Source organism: Oncorhynchus masou, chromosome 21, assembly GCF_036934945.1.
Source record: "Oncorhynchus masou masou isolate Uvic2021 chromosome 21, UVic_Omas_1.1, whole genome shotgun sequence".
NCBI classification, from domain to species: Eukaryota; Metazoa; Chordata; class Actinopteri; order Salmoniformes; family Salmonidae; genus Oncorhynchus; species Oncorhynchus masou.
Window position 1 is genome coordinate 12,399,004 of NC_088232.1, and position 16,766 is coordinate 12,415,769.

At 43.2% G+C, this 16,766-nt stretch overlaps 1 protein-coding gene across 1 annotated transcript in view; it reads right to left on the bottom strand.

Annotated features, from left to right (window-relative positions):
* Positions 1–877: 877 nt before the first annotated feature.
* LOC135507329 (neuromedin-K receptor-like) overlaps positions 878–16,766 on the bottom strand; it is a 30,709-nt gene continuing 14,820 nt past the window's right edge. The window contains exons 4-5 of the mRNA XM_064926889.1: positions 2,868–3,064; positions 878–1,263 (exon numbers count right to left, since the gene is read on the bottom strand). Coding sequence (XP_064782961.1) covers positions 963–1,263; positions 2,868–3,064 — 498 coding nt within the window. The 3' untranslated portion in view covers positions 878–962. The remainder of the gene's footprint in view (positions 1,264–2,867; positions 3,065–16,766) is intronic.

The window sequence follows — 16,766 nt, forward strand, 5'->3', positions numbered from 1 at the left end:
TGGTTCACTTGATAGGGATGAATGCACCCTCACATTAAAGCTGACAGTCTGCACGTCCAAAGTGCTGGTGTACATAGCCAAAAACAACAAAATTGTCACTGTCCCAATACATTTGGAGCTGAGTGTACAAAACATCCAGAACACCTTCCTAACATCCCTGTAAAATGCGTACGACACCTTGAGACACTAGGTGTCGAACGCATTATACAGGGATGCTGGCCCATGTTGTCTCCAATGCTTCAAGTTGGCTGGATGTCCTTTGGGTGGTGGACCATTCTTGATACACACAGAAAATGCTGAGCATGAAAAACCCAGCAGCGTTGCAGTTCTTGACACAAACCAGTGCGCCTGATAGCAACAATCATACCCCGTTCAAAGGCACTTAAATCTTTTGTCTTGTCCATTCACCCTCGGAATGGCACACACACACAATCCATGTATCAATTGTCTCAAGGCTTAAACATCCTTCTTTAACCGGTCTCCTCCCCTTCATCAACACTGATTGAAGTGGATTTAATATGGGGTCATAGCTTTCAACTGGGTTCACCTGATCAGTCTATGTCATGGAAAGAGCAGGTGTTCATAATGTTTGGACACTCAGTAGCCTTTACATTTAGGATGTTACTTGGCCAGGCATTTTTTATATATTTTTCGTATGCATGTTTTTATATACAGTACACTCAGTATTACAGACCGTACAACAATATGTTATCTGATGGTTATATTTGACAATTAATTCCTGCTTCTCATCTAAAATGTGTTTTCTGTCATCTTCTCTGAACTCTTTGAAAAGTGTGTGTTTGCATGTGTGTGTATTGACAGGGACAGCATGTCTTGTATGCATGTTTGCAATGTCTACCTGTTTTTGCATGTACTGTACACAGTATAAGTTACCACTCTATACATGCCTGCGTGTGTGAACACATGCCAGTGTGTTTGTCTGCTTTCTCGTATGCCCTCCTTTAGGAGAAGTCCTCAGCCTCAGCATTGGGGGCGCAGCCTGCCTTGGCCCCGTTCCTATTGCAACCAAGCCCGTTTTCCACTCTAGGGTTGACATAGCTCTTCTTCCTGGCCTGGTTCTGGTTGTTTGTTCTGTCTACAGGGTCATACACCACTACCACGGCGGTATCCATGCGAGACAAGGTGTACATGCTGCTCTGGCGGGCCGGGTGGAGGCGCGTGGCCCTCAGCTCCAGCTCGTCATAGCTGGACACCTGGACAAAGGGGCACCAGCGGAACACCTGCTTGAAGCCGGCCCGGAACCTGGGGGGGAGGGGCGAATAGAGAGGGGGGCAGGGGTGTGAATGACATGTGATTTTACAAACGGGGTAGTGTTCAAGGGCACGCTGTTGTGAAATGTTTTTCAACGGAAAAGGATAATCTGTGTTCCTATTGGAAGAGTTAAAGTAACACAGTACCCATGCCACCACGTTCCCAAAACATTTTCCACCTACTGAACACAATCCAGGTCTTCATATGGCAGGAGTAAACAAATTACATACCAATGTATACAGTGCAGGGAGGTTGAAGAGAGAGTTGTATAATGACATAAAACATCAACCGAAAGCACACAGACAAACAAACAATTAAAAAAGAAACTAAATATAAACCGACTGCAACATACACAGCCCTGCGTTCTCCATCAATTTAAAGTCAGCTAATGACCCAGATAATAAACAACAAATAAATACTTAATACAGTACATAAATAAATACATCAATAGAGTCCTGTCCAGGGGTATACTTCAAGCTGCTTCACCTCTACCGAAACAGGATCCTGCCCTATTGGCCATTTTGGCTCAGACAAGGCTTACTTAATAATAGCCAAGAAAGATTTAAATGTTGTTTTTATATATACACATCATGAATTGGGCAAAGCAACCACACAGCATGTCCTTCATGAATAGCCCGATTGTGTTGATGGTAAGAGTGCTATATATGTGCTTTAGATAATCGTCTGCGTGTACCTAAGTGCACTGGGGAGCTTCATTCACAAGCTAGCATTCATCAACGCTCAGACTCTGGATTCAGAGCACTGAAGCTCCTTCAAGGGAGTTCTTGCTCTGTATTTAATTTGGTTATGAGATTTCTGAGGCCGGGCAAAGGAAAGACTAAGGCACAGAGCTTGTCTCGATGGATATACAATTGCCATGCTCTTTTCATGGCATTAGGATTAATTGACCATGGAAATACAGCTACGTGTGTATAGGTTTGTGTGTGTGTGTGTGTGTGTGTGTGTGTGTGTGTGTGTGTGTGTGTGTGTGTGTGTACATGAGGTGACGCTGAGAGGGTTCTGTACCTGCATTGTTCCTGTTTGCAGAAAGAATGAGTCACACAGGCACTGAGTGGTTTAAAGAACAATGCTCAAAAAGCATACAATGGTAACCAATTTAAACCATGCTTTGATTTCCAGGTCTCGTCAGCATTTCTTAACGATGTCCTCGAAGTAGCTTTACTTTCAATCCTTAAGTCCTAAAATGGTTTCGTTTTTTTGCATTTTCAAGAGTGCATGAACATCACAAAAGGACATGTTATCAGGATTGCCATGCCCTGGACCTTTATTGAAGCACATGTCTCTCGTGCAGTGTTTGGAGGATTACCGGATGTTCAAAGCTTCGACATTCTAATGCACCTTAGTTGTTTTTCAAGGATTGTTATGAACCTATACAGAGGCAGGCCAAAAGCATAGATATAATTTCCATGCCCTTTCCAACCATCGACCATGAAAATATGGGTGTGTGCTACATGGGTGTGTGTGTGTGCGCACATGCACCTACATTTGCACGCCCACGTGGGTGTATGTACCTCTGCCCGTGCCTGCTCCCATTTCTGCTTGCCTGCCTGTGTGCACGTGTGTATTCTCCTTACCTGCTGTTGAGGCAGCAGTAGATGATGGGGTTGTACATGGTGGAGCTCATGGCCAGCCACAGCACTGACAGGTAGACCTGCTGGATGGACTTCCACCTCATCAGAGCCTTGTTGAGGCCCGTCGCGATGAAGTAGACGTGGTACGGCAGCCAGCAGAGGGCGAAGGTCACCACCACGATGATCATCATCTTGACCACCTAGAGGTGAGGGAGGGAGATGCGAGGTGTGAGGTAACATTAGTTCAATTCTCGTTCAACCCTGTGAGGTGAGCTGTCTGGACACTGGGTGGCGTCTGCTGATAAAGACACATTCTCCTGCCACTCGATCAGCCAGACAAATTAAGCTAATTAGCCTGTAAAGTGCACTCTGCGGTTATTATTCTGTGGAGAGCAGAGAGAGCTGTCTCTCCTTCATTTGGAGAAGGGAAATGAAGCTTTAGCCTGCGGGTTCCTTCTTCCAGTGTGTGTGTGTAGGAGCTCTGACTAGCTGGAGTGTATATGATTACACTTACAGGCTACAATGATCAAAGATAATAGGCCAGGGTTAGGGAAGTGTCAGACATATGTGTATAGGTGGCAGGGAAGTCAGGCGCAGGAGAGTCAAACGGAGTGTAAAATGGAGTCTTTTAATAATGTCCAAGTAACATGCTCCATAACACTAAATAGAAAAATGAATATAAACAAATATGGGTACGAAGACCCGTCGCGCACCTATACAAAAAAACACTACACTGACAATAAACGATCTCTGACAAATACATGAGGGGAAACGGAGGGTTAAATACACAACAGGTAATGAATGGGATTGAAAACAGGTGTGTGGGAAGCCAAGACAAAACCAATGGAAAATGAAAAATGGATCAATGATGGCTAGAAGACCGGTGACGTCGAACGCCGAGCACCGCCCGAACAAGGAGAGGCAACGACTTCGGCAGAAGTCGTGACAGGAAGAAGTGCATCAGAGTGAAAAAGCCCTGTCTGTGTGTCTGCTCTTCGCACTTTTTTAAACTAAATGTTACTGTAGATATAGATATATAAATAAAGTGGTGGTTAGATATCTTGCTTAAAAAAAAGAAAACACCCCAGTTCACTGGCCTTTTTAAACCTTCATTTTCTTCAGGGAGAAACTGGTGACAAAAACACAGTTTCTGAAAGACACAACAACACGGTGAAATGGGAAGAAGTGAACTCCAGCTTTCAGTTTCCTATCAGCAGTTGGTGGTATTCTGTAGTCTGCACCACAATCCCAGAAGTATTTCAGAGACTGAAGACGTTTCTCAGGGTCGATACTCTTCACACTAAGGGGGATCTTTTCTCCAGGTGGGCGTCAGGCAGGAGATAATAACAGAGCTTCTTTATGTGAGTGTGCGTGTGCGTGCACCGCGCATGCGTTTGTGTCCACTGCGGAAAGACTGCTATGATTGCACATCTCTCTTCTCCTCAAAAAGGACCTGTGGCCTCGAAGATTAAAGAAACGGAGGCTGACCATTCAGCCTACCGAGAGACTGGCAGGAAAGATCTTAGCCCCCCTTTGAATCCCCAGAACATGGCTTCTCTTCTGAAGAGAGCTTGGGTTTGTCCTAAATGGCAACATATTCCCTATATAGTGCGCTACTTTTGACCAGAGCCCTATGGGTTAGGTTAAATAGGTAGCAATTTGGGACAAAGCCCTTAGCTTTGTGTAGGTAGACTGCACAATGGTGTGGTTGTTAGATGGTGGTAGGAGTTATCGCAAATGTAAAATATGGTCATGCTCAAGATTGAATGGACTTGTTCAAAAACTGATGAGCATAAAGGAAAATCTACACCTAAAGACTTACTGGATCAGTAAGTGTACGGTACAAAAGCAGCAATGTCACTGTCAAATTAAAAATAATACTGAAAACGGTTGAATATTGAAGGATAGGTAGATTTCCTGAATAAAGCAATCTTCCCACGTCATGTAGCATTGTGGATACAGGTAGCGTACACAGTGGCAGGTGTGGTCTGTCTGTCTTTGGACGAGCATGGGAAAAGAGTTGGCTGTCTTCAACAGAACGACTTTTCATAAAGGCTCAGAAAAGCAAAGTTCAGAGTGCGCCACACGACTGAGCCCAGACAGGGAGAGAGCAAAAAATGAAGGAAAACCACCCGGAGAAAACTAAAATACAATACAAATGTTCCTCATCTCTATTTCTGGCAGCCAATATGGAGTGACAAAAGTTCACGGATGCCTGTACAATAATTGAAACGAGGCAAGATAATCTTATATTTCTCATGTCCATGACGTGAAATAGTACTTGTTTTCTTTCTGTCCTTGATTGAGCTTGTGTGGCTTGATGGGAGCCATTGGAACCAATGCAAACGCTACCCTACCTGGCACTCCGGGCAATGCCAAACTAAACTCTCAAAGTATTTCAGTGAAAACAAATACTATTCAAACCCAGGTCTGGCTGGCATATCAATGGTATTGTACCTAAGGACAGTACATTAAATGTGTTGTTTTCAGTGTTTCTTGGAAGGATAAGGAAGCAATACTAGCATACCTAGTAAAATGCCAGTTACTGCCCGTGGCTACATATGGTCATGTCTTATAATAACCAATAGAAACAACGGTCATGTAGTCAACATGTCACAGACAAATGTGGTGTCCCAAATGGCACCATATTCCCTTTAAAGTACACTAATTCTGACCAGTTGATGACAGCAAATGAGACAGTTGATAAGTCAGGGTTTTTAAGTGTTAGTAAGATAAGCGGACAACAGCCATTTTCAATCACAGGAAAATAATCACATCAGATTTTTCCAGGACAATCGGTTTTTGTAACCTGAAAGAAATGTTACTCCTAGCAAATAACAGCAACACACACCTTATAGAAGTGTTTACACTTAAATATCAGGAAATATAGATAATTGAGTCTATTTTCTCCTTTTCCATGTCAGTAAGCGGAGATAAAAATGGAGGATGGTTGTTCTCTGACAAGGAGAAAGGACATGTACTTGCGAGACGACACTTGTGGCTAAAATGAGCGGACAGCTCAACAAAACAAAAGCCTATGGCGTGGGAGAAAACTATAGAGGTCACAGAATGTGTTAGTAACACTACTGCTGGGCTGGTTAGCGGGAGCAATATGGATTCTGTCTATGTTAAGTGGGTTTGGTTCCCTGTTAATAATCTGTACGCTACGAAGATAAAGAGCTAGGGGATGTATCGACAACTGGGTAAAAAAATACAGACACAGTCACAGCAACAAACACATGCGAGTGCACACTCACAAACACATAAGAATGCATACTAATGTGCACGCACGCGGACACACACACACACACACACACACACACACACACACACACACACACACACAGCAGCTCAAAACAAAATGGAAAGTACAGTGTAACCCAGAACCAGCTGAATGAACCATCATTCATCACAATGAATATCCTAGTAAAAAGCAAATGAACTGGCATCTCGCGCAACACTCGAGCACACACATTGAAGAGCAGGGGAGCTAGAGACTCAAAAACAAGTGAGGATAAATACAACCTAAAAGCCTGCGGAGCTATCAAGAATGGATCAGGTATGCATTCATTCAAAGGGAGAGGAGTGGGACATATTTACTCATAAGTGCCACTCGCCGTAGGGTGGCAGGGAAAGAGCGATGGGTGCCGCAGAAAGAGTAACTGTCTGATTAGGTAGGTGATGAGGTGGGTTGATTATGCCTCATTTTTGCACTCCCCATTTACGCAATCTGAAGCAACCGCCTGCTGTCAGCAATCATTAGTGTTGGTGGTGACTCGGTTACCCATGACTCCTTGCAGGCACACACACACACACACACACACTCCCCTATACAGGGTTTTGACGACCTGGTGGTTTTGGTTTTTCTCTCTGCTAGTCCTGATTTGAAATAGTATTTGTTTACTTTCAAATAGAGCATTTCAGGTGCACTTGTTTGAGCTTGAGCCTTGTTCAAGGGAACCAACGAAGTAGTCCCAACCACCGCCCATCTCATGGCACTCCAACTATGATTCAACCAGTACGTGCCCAGTGGGTTTCTTCTAATGGCCTCTCGCTGCCTCCGGTTCGGAAATAGTGTTAAATGGTCCCTTTTCAATGCAATTCTCTGAAAAAAAAAGACTTTGGTTTTAGGGCCCACTGATTGCGAGGTAAAACAAACACCAACCTCATCACTGTAAGCTGGGTAAGTTAAAGGGTGCTTTTAAACCTCAAAAGGAGTCTCTGTTGAGATGAGCACTTTCCAGGCCATCTGTTATGTAGAGAGGAATGTTCAGAGCAGTCCATTTTCATGTTTTTATTTCCTTTGCATATAAGAACTAAGATAGTGGTTATTAAATGCAATTAAGAAAATAAATGGCCAACTCATTCCCTGAGGCCTTCAATAGCAATTGACCCGATTTTGTCTTTTTGGTTTTAAAGGCTCATTTGTTCAAAGAAAAAAAAACTGTAGCGAAAACATATATGCAACTGATGTGAAAGACTGTACAGTTCTTTCTGCTCTTCGAGTGACGTTGTGACAGACATTTATGAATGTGGCAAAAAAAGCATAGTTTAGAAAAACATACTGTATGTCAAACAAATGTACTGTTTTTGATGTGGCATCCATTAATTTCCAAGACAAGTCCTGGTGAGGACATGAAATCCTTCAAAAGCCCAAGACAAATACTGAATATTTAATTCACCTGGCGCAACACAAAGAAGCTACAAATCCTTTGAATTCAGTCCTACAGAACACCTACTGATTTGAATATACAGTCTACTCAAATAACCAGAGTATATGAATACATATTTATACACCCAGAAGCTAGACTAAATAAAAGTGTTAATCCTTAAAAAAAAGATTCCTATTATTGTCAATATTATGCCCTCAAGACCTCACATTTCTCAATAACCATTTGGAAGCAGATTTTTTTTTTTAAGCGATGGGGGAAGAAAATAAAAATCTGTCGATTTAAACTAACACGGGAGAGAAACCTTGTGGTATAAATACTGAATGTTAATGATCATTCACATTTGTATAATGGTCATTGAATTATTCAGTAAGCGAGCTGAATGGTCTTGGTTAGACTAAAGGAAAACCGGAGTATGTAGAGCAACTGACAATGAGAGAGAAATAGCGAGAGAGAAAGAGAGATGCAGAAAGAGCATTTCAAAGTGTTGTGGTGGAAGCATCATTCGATGGGTATGCTTATCACCGGCAGAGTGAGTTTCAGGATCTAAAGACAAATGAAAGGAGCAAAGCCCAGGGAAACAGTCAGAGGAAACCCTGCCTCAGACTTCTGAATACCTCATCCTGGAGCAGTTGTATTTTTCAGTGGAACAATTACATACATTTTAATGCCAAAAACACACCAGAATGGCTTTCCAAGAGGTGTCGAGTGTTCTTAAATGATCCAGCTTCAATCCTGACTTAAATCGGCCCGAAAATCTGAGACAAGGCTAGACTATTGCTGTCCATTTTTTTTTTATTCAACCTTTATTTAACCATGCAAGTCAGTTATGATTCCCAACCACATGTACTGAGCAATGTTAACAAAACAATCGATATAAGTAGGGTTGCACATTTTGGGGAATATTCAGAGGTGGAAACTTTCCGTGGGAATATATGGGAATTAACACAAATGTGTAAATTAATATTAATACCATTTAAATATAGATGTTTTTTTTTTGCATTGGATATATTTACCATATGTAGATAGAAACCTAAACCTTTTACTTTATCATAAGTGGACATCATTGCAAATTATTAAATCCTTACAATAGAAATGTTTAAAAAAAATAGTTATTGCATCTCCATCCCAAAGCCCTTACTTGAAATAGTACTTTGCGAGACTGCCAAGAACCTTGTCCTCATCCAGGCCAAGGTGGCAAGACACGGTAGTGATGACACCATAGGCCTTGTTGATCTCTGCACCATACAGGATGCTCTTGCCAGTGTCAGGATTTGGCCAGGGTTGTTCCGGGTTTTGGTCAGTAGATGCCACCATTGTGCTTTTTGTCCTTATGTTTTTCCCTTGATCCCCATTATTATTTGCACCTGTGCCTCGTTTCCTCTAATTGTATTTAAACCCTTAGTTTCCCTCAGTTCTGTGCTCTGTGTTTGTATGTTAGCACCCTGCCCTAGTGTTCTGTGTACTCTTGTCGATTCCGGGTGACGCTCTTGTGGTATTCTGTTTTTTGTTTTTGTTTATTTTTTGTGAGTTTCTTTTGAGGCCTTTTTGTGCTTTTCCTACCACCTTTTGGATTTGCCATTTTTTGTATTTAAGGATTTTTTCTTTATTAAATACACCGTCTTAAGTACTGCTGTGTCTGCCTCATCTTCTGGGTTCTGCTGACTATTCGTGGCTCAGTTGGTTAAGTGACTGTTTCTCACTCCGGAGACCCAGGTTCGAAACCGGGTCCTGACAGCCAGTATACTTGGGGTCCAATGTACGCTGCGGCGTGTATGGGCTTCAGGTAGAAGTCTTAATGCTTTTTGATGTATTTCAGAACTGCAGTTTTCTCTGCTTGGAGCAACAGTGAAGTGGGCAGTACGGATTTCTTCTCTTCCATCTGCAAGCAGAGTCTGAACATCAGACAGGATAGCATTGTCCCCCTCAATCCGTGCAATGGCTACTGCTATAGGATTCAGGAGTTTCAGGCTGCTTACCACTCTCCCATCATCCAGAAGGATCCTCTTGATGGGGCTGTCCATATCGGCAGGCTGTGATTTGGCCATTTCTTGGAGACTCCTTCCCCTCCAGGAGCCTGTCAAACACGATGACAACACCACCCCAACGGGTGTTGCCGGGCAGCTTCAATGTGGTGCTCTTATTCTTCTCACTTTGCTTGGTGAGAGATTGCTGCTATAACTTGATGACCCTACACATACCTAACCATTTCTTTGGTTCTCTTGTAGAGTGCATCTATTGTTTTCAGTGCCATGATGTCCTTGAGGAGCAGATTCAATGCATGAGCAGCACAGCAAATGGGTGTGATGTGAGGGTAGGACTCCTCCACTTTAGACCAAGCAGCCTTCATGTTCGCAGCATTGTCTGTCACCAGTGCAAATACCTTCTGTGGTCAAGGTCATTAATGACTGTCTTCAGTTCATCTGCAATGTAGAGACCGGTGTGTCTGTTGTCCCTTGTGTCTGTGCTATTGTAGAATACTGGTTGAGGGGTGGAGATGCTGTCGTTCATTATTCCTTGCCCACAAACATTTGACCACCCATCAGAGATGATTGCAATACAGTCTGTTTTCTCTATGATTTGCTTCACTTGAACACTGTATCCAGCAAATGAGTAGATCAAGCATGTCTGGTTGAAGGGGTGTATGCTGGGCGAAGAACATTCAGAAATCTCTTACAATACACATTGAGCTGTTGGATGAGGACCATGAGCTGTTGCTATCGATAAGGTATCTGATTCATCAATTTCACCTTGAATAGAACTGAGGGAACTTTATGCACATGTTCAGATGATTCTGCATCTTTGTTGCATTCTTTATATATGATTTGGTACAGTATTTGCAAATGTACACAGCTTTCCCTTCTACATTAGCTGCAGTGAAATGTCTCCACACATCAGATAGTGTGGAATCATTTTCCTGTAAAGATGAGAAAAACAAACAATTCCATGTACAGATAAGTAGTTAAGCAGTTAGATTAAACAACTAATTTGTAAGATAAAATCAAACATGTATGGAAACAGGTGAATTAACACTCCTCAGTTAGCAGGCTCAAGCAAGCTAAAACCCACATGGTAGCAAAACCTAACTAGTAGAAATCATTAACAAGTTAGAAATTATTAAAACACACTTTGCTGTAGGCTACTAGAAAGTATGTAGTCCTTGGCTCAGACAGTGTAGTAGTGTGGGCTCAATAGCATCTCATTAGTGTGCAAGATCTTGAGAACCAGCTGTACATGTGATGGAAGAGTGCACTGCACATGTGATGGAAGACTGAACTATGCATGCAGAGGGTTGCAATTCCATTGAATTGGGGATCGTTTAACCAAAAATAACCAAAAGACCTAGAGTTGCCATGTGTATCCCACAAAAAAAATTCACTGTTATAAGCTAACCTTTTTGATGAATTTAAGCAAAATTCCCAGGCTTAACTTCCCATTGAAATATTCTGGAAAAATTCCAGAAACTTACCGGATGGTTTCCGACCCTTTGCAACCCTAGATATATGTTGTGCAAAGTTGATAGAAAGGCAGCAAAATGTAAAGACTGTGCAACGGGTGTTTAGACTTTCGCTTGGCACATTATATAGGGAATAGGGTTCCATTTGGAATGCAGCAACAGTCAAGACAAGGAGGATTACCCTGCTGCTCCTGCCCTCTTATCTGCCCAGTTTAGAAGGAGCCTGTGTATCACATGTGTGTGTACCATGGGGATTAACACACAGTCTTATTGGATTTTTTTTAAAGGCAAAAATCCAGATCTCCCCAGGTAATCCATCTATCCACCACCCACAAGTCAACATGCATCCAACTTCTTTCAAATTCTGCTTCGCTGCCAGACACAATCGATGATGCTTTGAGCGATTCCACTCTATACCCAGATGGGGTAATGGATTCACAGGTGTCATTACGAGGCATTTCTCCAAAGCCTAATGTCATTTTTCCTAGATTTTGTGTGTATGCCACCAGACAGGGACGAAATATAACCTGGAATACCAGGCCTGGTCTGCACAGCGGAGGTTCAAGCAACAAAATGAAGTGCGAGCCTCCTCCGACATCATTTCAGTTGAATGGAGATAATAATGATGAATGTCAGGGAATTATGGCTTTTATAGCTATTCAATGCTTCCTGACACACTTCCGACCTGATCATTTTAACCGTGATTGAGTTACACAGCCTATACATTATCAAATAAATGTAGGCTAATTAAGTTTTCAAATGACATATATTATATTCTTTTGTCATTTAAGGTGAAAAGTTTGAATGAAATGTAGGCCTACTTTAAAAATGAAATACTCCAATAAATTGATACATTCAACAGCCTTACAGTTTCCGATGAGCCTGATAGGTCGACATTTCATTGGGGGCGGGAGTAGAGAACGTAGATGCAGCTATCTGGTATCATAATCACTTGACACGGTAACAACGAGAGATCAACTTTTTTGCTGGTTTATTTTTGTGGTTTGCTTTAACACGCAGGTGCATATAATCTCCCGTTAGTCGCATTTTAAGAAACACAGGGCCAGCAGTATTGCTTAGCACAGTGCTGCATACTGCCTGTTGGTTGCAATGCAGCCACTCTGGTTTAGATGTTGTAGTTCAATAAAAAGTAGTGTTGGAGCTTGATTCATAGCTTCAGCACAGCTGAAGAAATGTGCTGAATACTAAGCTGCAATACTTTACATTTACATGGGGTATGTGGATCAGGGTTTCAGATGTTGTGAAGGGGGGGTGGGATTATTTAAGATACTCTTTGAAGAGGTAGGGTTTCAGTTGTTTTCGGATGATGGACAGGGACTCTGCTGTCCTAGCTTCAGGTGGAAGCTGGTTCCCCCATTGGGGTGCCAGGACAGAAGAGCTTGGACTGGGCTGAGCTGCCCTCCCGTTGGGGTGAGAGGACCAAGCAACCAGAGGTGGCAGAATGGAGTGCTCGGGTTGGGGTGTAGGGTTTAAGCATAGCCTGAAGGTACGGAGGGGCAGTTCCTCTTGCTGCTTCATAGGCAAGTACAATGGTCTTGTAGTGGATGCGAGCTTCGACTGGAAGCCAATGGAGTGTGCTGAGGAGTGGGGTGACATAGGAGAATTTGGGAAGGTTGAACACCAGGCGGGCTGCAGTGTTCTGGATAAGTTGCAGGTGTTTGATGGCACAAGTGGGGAGCCCAGAAAACAGCAAGTTGCAGTTGTTCAGACTAGAGATGACAAGCACATGGATTAGGACGGGGGAGTTGTCAACCGTGATGGTGAAGTCTTGGAGTGGACAGGTCTTCCCCAGGAAGAAGAGCAGATCCTTCTTGTCGAGGTTGAGCTTGAGGTGGTGGGCCGACATCCAAGTGGATACAGTGCATTCGGAAAGCTTTCAGACTCCATAACTTTTTCCACATTTTGTTACGTTACAGCCTTATTCTAAAATGGATTACATTAAAAAAGTCTTCAATCTACACACAATACTCCATAATGATAAAGCGAAAACAGGTTGATTAAAAATAAACTGATTAAAAAATAAAACAGAAATACAGTATTCAGACCCTTGGCTATGAGACTCAAAATTGAGCTCAGGTGCATTCTGCTTCCATTGATCATCCTTGAGATGTTTCTACAACTTGCTTGATTGGAGTCCACCTGTGGTACATTCAATTGATTGGACATAATTTGGAAAGGTTCACACCTGTCTATATAAGGTCTCACAGTGCATGTCAGAGCAAAAACCAAGCTACGAGGTAAAGGAATTGTCCGTAGAGCGCTGAGATAGGATTGTGTCGAGGCACAGATCTGGGGAAGGTTACCAAAAAATGTCTGCAATATTGAATGTCCCCAAGAACACAGTGACCTCCATCATTCTTAAAATGGAAGAAGTTTGGAACCACCAGGACTATTCCTAGAGCTGGCTGCCTGGCAAAAAGGAGCAATCGCGGGAGAAGGGCCTTGATCAATGAGGTGACCAAGAACCTGATGGCCACTCTGACAGAGCTCCAGGGCTCCTCTATGGAGATGGGAGAACCTTCCAGAAGCACAACCATCTCTGCAGCACTCCACCAGTAAGGCCTTTATGGTTGAGTGGCCAACCGGAAGCCACTCCTCAGTAGAAGGCACATGACAGCCCGCTTGGAGTTTGCCAAATTGCACCTAAAGGACTCTCAGACCACGAGAAACAAGAATCTATGGTCTGATGAAACCAAGCTTGTAGCGTCATACTCAAGAAGACTCAAGGCTGTAATCGCTGCAAAAGGTGCTTCAACAAAGTACTGATTAAAAGGATCTGAATACTAACGTAAATTTGATTTTTTTCTCTCCTAAAAATCAGCCATCTGGGTGTCAGAAGGGGGAAGGAGAAGAGTAGTGGAGTGGCTTCTGCATACCAATGATAGGAGAGACCGTGTGAGGATATGATGGAGCTAAGTGACTTGGAGTTTCGAGAGAAAAGGAGAGAGCCTAGACCCGGGCTCTGGGGGACACCAGTAGTGAGAGTACATGATGCAGACACAGATCTTCTCCACGTCACCAGGTAGGATGCAATTCAAGAGTGTGCAGAGCCTGAGACACCCAGCCCGCAGAGTGCGGAGAGGATGATCTGATGGTTTATGGTGTTGAAGGCAGGGGATAGATCTAGGAGGATGAGAACAGGGGAGAGAGAGAGTCAGCTTTAGCAGTGTGGAAAGCCTCTGTGATACAGAGAAGAGCAGTCTCAGTTGAGTGACCCATCTTGAAGCCTGACTGGTGTAGTCAAGAAGAGCGTTGGTCAGAGACAGCATGCTCAATTGTTTTGGAAAGAAAAAAGGGATACCGGTCTATAGTTGTTGACATCAAAGGAGTGGAGTGCGTTTCTTTAGGAGGGGATTGAATCTGGCCATTTGAAAGTCCAGGGGGACGCAACCAGTGGTCAAAGATGAGCTGATAGGGAAGTGAGGAATGGGAGAAGGTCTCCAACAATGATCTAGAGAAGAGAGGAGGATATGGGGAGGATTTCATGTGGAAAGAGAGGGGAGAAAGACGTCAAGGCATAGGGTAGTTCTGTGTGAGTGGGACCAGTGGACTAAATAGGCTGGGTGAATGAAGAACTGATGTTGTCAACCTTCGTTTCAAAGTGGTTGACAAAGTTGTCCGCAGAAAGGGAGGAGAAGGGGGTGGCGGATTAAGGAGGAAGGAGAAGGTGGTAAATAGTTTCCTAGGGTTAGAGGCAGAAGCTTGACATAGAGTGATAAAGAGTGATAGAAAGTAGCGTTAGCAGTGGATACAGAGGAGGGAGTGAAAAGTTGATAGGTCCTCCGGAAGTTTTGTTTTCCTCCATTTTCGCTCAGCTGCCCACAGCCCTGTTCTGTAAACTCGCAATGAGTCACTTAGCCACAGAGCAGGAGGGGAGGGCTGAACAGCCTCTAGTAAAGATGAAGTCAACCGTATTATGTGCCTTGTGAATGGGAAGGGACTGGGAAAGGATGAGGTCAGAAGAGACAAGGAAGAGAAAGTAAAAGAGAAAGAAATTAATCGAACGCAAATGTCAGGAGGTTGAAGTCGCCAAGTACAAAGAGCTGTGAGCCATTGCCAAGAAATTAGTTCATCAAGGTGTCAAGCTCATTGATGAACTCTGTAAGGACACTTGGTGGGCGATAGATGATAGCAATGTTAATCTTGAGTGCACAAGTGACAGTGACAGCATGGCATTCAAATGAGGAGATAGTCAGGTGAGCGAGGGAGAAAAGAGAAAACCTCTACTTAGGAGAAATTATTAGCCTTGTGCCACCACCGCACTGAACAGACGCTTTCATACTATGAGAAAACGTAGATGAAGAAAGAGCATTTGGAGCAGTGTTCTCTGTGGGGATCCATGTCTCAGTCAAGGGACTGAAGGGCAGCATAGGCTGAGAAACTGCATTTTTGACTGCAGATCGGCAGATACCAGGAATTCCACATGGGTTGTGCACACAGGGTACACTAAATTAGAAGGGTTGCAGCCAAGGTGTGGGGAGCATCTGTAAAGCTTACAGTGAGAGGAGAGAATAGGTATAAAAAAAACACAGTTGCCAAAAGTTACAAAAAGAGAAAAATGAGATCTGAAAAGAACTAGGTAAGATAAGGGAGTGGTGTGGAGCCTTCCTCCCTTTCCTACCTCGAATAACTCTGCAGAACCGCCTTTGTGTTGCGACGAAATCGCCGGTTTTAGCCGTCGCTGCGAAAACAGGGAAGACTTAAGTATTTATACTGATTGCTAATTGCCTTGCCAAGAGGAAGAGCACACCTGGTCGGTACTAATTGCCTAGGAGAGGAGAAATCACGCCCCCCTCCAATACAGCCACTGATTACCAAAACAACAACAGTCATAAGTTTGAGAGTGATACTGTGGACCACAAGGAGCAGAAGGTATATTTCTGGAGGGATGGCCAAACATCACAGGCCAATGACTTTGATACAGTTTCAAAAGTTTTTCCGCAGTTTGAGATTGATAATGGGGTTCCAATGCACACGCCAATGTTAATCTATTGAACGATATTAGTAACCAGACAGGAAATAGTGCTAATGTCTTTCACATTGATAACCTGAATGACAATGAACCTGACTATCACCCTGAGTACATGACTCCCCAAAGGGCCCTACTAATCAATTAAAGTCTCTGATCCTTGGTAAATTGTCTACATTTTTGAATAAAGGGGGAAAATACAATTACAGAATATGAGTTTATGAAAGTTGACTGCCCAACCACACCTGTCATATACGCTCTATCCAAAATTCACAAGAGCATGACACCACCTATACCAGGCAGGCCCATTGTAATAACAGATCTCTGACAGAGAATATCTCTACCTTTGTAGACCATTTTGTGAAACCCTGGGCGATCTCTCTCTCCCCTCATATACTAGAGACTCTATTGATTTTATAAAAATTATATTCTGTGTACTTTTGATGTTACCAGTCTATATACTAACATCCCCCATCAGCACAGCCTAGAGGCCCTCAAGTTCTACCTCAATGAATGTCCCCCTAATGCTCTTCCCAGCACTAATTGTATTGTGGACTTGGCTGAACTGGTACTAACCTTCAACTATTTTCTCTTCAGAGGACACTTTTTCCTCCAGACCAAAGGGACAGCGATGGGGAGCACTATGGCTCCTAATTATGCTAACCTATATCTAGGAATGTTTGGAAAAACAGGTGGTGCTGAATCCAGACCCTAACCCGTTTCTCTCCAATATTCTCCTAATTCTGAGATATTTGGATTACATTTTCGTGATCTATACAGGGACC